The sequence below is a fragment of the Littorina saxatilis genome, unplaced genomic scaffold (genome assembly GCF_037325665.1).
Source record: "Littorina saxatilis isolate snail1 unplaced genomic scaffold, US_GU_Lsax_2.0 scaffold_2392, whole genome shotgun sequence".
Classification (NCBI taxonomy): domain Eukaryota; kingdom Metazoa; phylum Mollusca; class Gastropoda; order Littorinimorpha; family Littorinidae; genus Littorina; species Littorina saxatilis.
This window is the reverse complement of record NW_027126622.1, coordinates 6,935-9,884: the sequence shown is the minus strand read 5'-3', so window position 1 is coordinate 9,884 and position 2,950 is coordinate 6,935. Positions and strand designations below refer to the sequence as shown.

The window sequence follows — 2,950 nt, the reverse complement described above, 5'->3', positions numbered from 1 at the left end:
CAGAGCAAGAGAAACACGCAGAGACAGAAAAAAAGACAGAAAAGACAGGCAGGTGCAAGCATTTTTTAACACTCCTCAATAAAAACCAATCGCTCCAAAATTCCTGCCAAAAACTCAGTTTCCTGACACTCAAATGTCAGACAGTGCTGACACAACAAGCAGCTAATTAAGACACTAATCAGCAAACAACAATGCCGCTGACAGCCGCCATGCAAGCACTTGTCATTTACTAACGAGCGACTCGATTGGTGCAAGCAGCTGTCATGTGTGCTCACAGTGAACAGACGAGCGATCCGATTGGTTCAAACAGAGCCGACAGCGAACAAACGAGTGTTCTTATTGGACAGGAGCATTTGACATGCGCAATGTAGCACCCTGAATGCCAATATATTTCACTAATTGGTGCTGTGCTGTGGCGAGAAATACACGTCGGTATAGGCACACTTATCACCACTAATTGAGACGAAACAAGCTTCCAAACAATTCTGTTGATCCCTGCCTCGTCGCTGTCAGACAGCTTTTCTCCTCACAATCCATTGGTTTCTCAAGGACACACACACTAACACAAGGATTACACACGCTGACTGTGACGCACTCACACGCACGCACACACACACACACAAACAAACACACGCACGAACGCACTTAAACACAGACATCCACACGAATATACGCACACCCTTTTTTGTCTTTCTAAATTTGTAATAAATAATCCATGACGCTCAACTCAAATAATGCCTCACCCCTCTCCCTGAAATACGGCTAATTAAAAAAAAAGCGACATTTGCTTACATCATTTATATAGCGGACCCCCCCCCCCCCCTCTCTCTCTCTCTCTCTCTCTCTCTCTCTCTCTCTCTCTCTCTCTCTCTCTCTCTCTCTTTCTCTCCCTCTCTCTCTCTCTCTCTCTCTCTCTCTCTCTCTCTCTCTCTTAGCATACCAACTTTTTATGTCCAAAAATAGTTTCTCACACTTGAGACCAAAGTATCTAATCCTCTCTTTCTCTCTCTCTCCCCCCCCCCCCCCCCCCCTCCCCACCTCCCTATCTCCGAAACCTTCAGTTCAGTTCTTTTTCTTCATTTTTTCCCCCCACATTTGTTTACGTCAGCATCATGAAAAGCGATGATGAGATAGGTATTATTGACGCTAGCTGACATTTCCTATCAACTGCACTCTTGTGTTCTCGCGTTGCAGGCTAAACAAACACGTCCTCAGTTCAAACACATTAGCGGTGGGATGAGCAAAGTAAACCTTTCGGCCTGTCCCATGTGAGAAAGAGAGAGAGCGGGGGAGGGGGGGGGGGGGAGGAGGGGGGAGAGAGAGAGAGAGGGAGGGAGAAGGAGAGAGCAGGTCTGTGAGTGTGTGACAGAGGTGTGTGTGTGTGTATGTGTATGTGTGTGTGTGCGTGTGCGTATGTGTGTGTGTGTGTGTGCGTGTGTGTGTGTGTGTGTGTGTGTGTGTGTGTGTGTGTGTGTGTATGTGTGTGTGTACGATCAAGCGTTCGTGCGTGCGTACGCGAGTGGCCCGTGTGAAAGTACTAGCCCCCTGAAAGTGAAAACACACACAAATCATTAGATAGTCACAAAACCATCAAGGAGAAAACTCAGGCAAATAAAAAACGTAGAGTACCAAAAAACGAATGTCAAATTAATCGTGTCAATCTTATTGCTCCCGCATCTCTTTCATTTCTCCAATGAACCCCGCCCTCCCCCATCCACCACCCTATGCCCAGTCCGCCCTCCCCCATCCACCACCCTATGCCCAGTCCGCCCTACCCCATCCACCACCCTATGCCCAGTCCGCCCTCCCCCATCCACCACCCTATGCCCAGTCCGCTCTCCCCCATCCACCACCCTATGCCCAGTCCGCCCTCCCCCATCCACCACCCTATGCCCAGTCCGCCCTCCCCCATCCACCACCCTATGCCCAGTCCGCCCTCCCCCATCCACCACCCTATGCCCAGTCCGCCCTCCCCCATCCACCACCCTATGCCCAGGCCGCCCTCCCCCATCCACCACCCTATGCCCAGGCCGCCCTCCCCCATCCACCACCCTATGCCCAGTCCGCCCTCCCCCATCCACCACCCTATGCCCAGTCCGCCCTCCCCCATCCACCACCCTATGCCCAGTCCGCCCTCCCCCATCCACCACCCTATGCCCAGTCCGCCCTCCCCCATCCACCACCCTATGCCCAGTCCGCCCTCCCCCATCCACCACCCTATGCCCAGTCCGCCCTCCCCCATCCACCACCCTATGCCCAGTCCGCCCTCCCCCATCCACCACCCTATGCCCAGGCCGCCCTCCCTCATCCACCACCCTATGCCCAGTCCGCCCTCCCCCATCCACCACCCTATGCCCAGTCCGCCCTCCTCCATCCACCACCCTATGCCCAGGCCGCCCTCCCCCATCCACCACCCTATGCCCAGTCAATCGCTAACGAGATCCCCCTCCCAGGATAAATCCTCTTTAAAACTGGACTCCCGGCCTATATATAATCTACAGGTTTCTCTGCCTTAGGGGGCCCGGGTAGCTCAGGTGGTAGAGCACTGGACTTGTGATCGAGAGGTCGCTGGTTCGAATCCGGGCCGGGACGGACACGGGTCAACTTTATGTGCAGACCCAGAGACGGTATCCATCTCCCACCCCCGTGTCACCACAATGGCACGTTAAAGATCTTGGTCATTCTACCATAAGTGCAGATGGCTGATACCACCTAAACACGCAAACATCAAAAGCCGTGAGGGCGTAAAAACTCGAATCGTATAAACCAATTCATGTCCAATATAGGCAATTAAGACCTGACGGACAATAAGCCCCTTAAAATTTACTGCCTTTCGCCTCGATTTCTAGACTACCAAGTCGCCTGTCAGTTTCTCAGCGGCGAGATTTGGCGAGTTTCTTGAGGAATTCCCGCCGCGAGGAACGCTAGGGTTTGGAAAGTGCAGGCGAGC

General features: G+C 52.9%; 1 protein-coding gene across 1 annotated transcript; it reads left to right on the top strand.

Annotated features, from left to right (window-relative positions):
• Positions 1-1,724: 1,724 nt before the first annotated feature.
• LOC138955123 (uncharacterized) lies at positions 1,725-2,424 on the top strand (the record flags this gene model as incomplete). The annotated part of the gene is made up of 1 exon (XM_070326797.1): positions 1,725-2,424. A coding segment is annotated over exon 1 (700 nt), but the record flags the coding sequence as incomplete, so codon positions are not given.
• Positions 2,425-2,950: the final 526 nt, after the last annotated feature.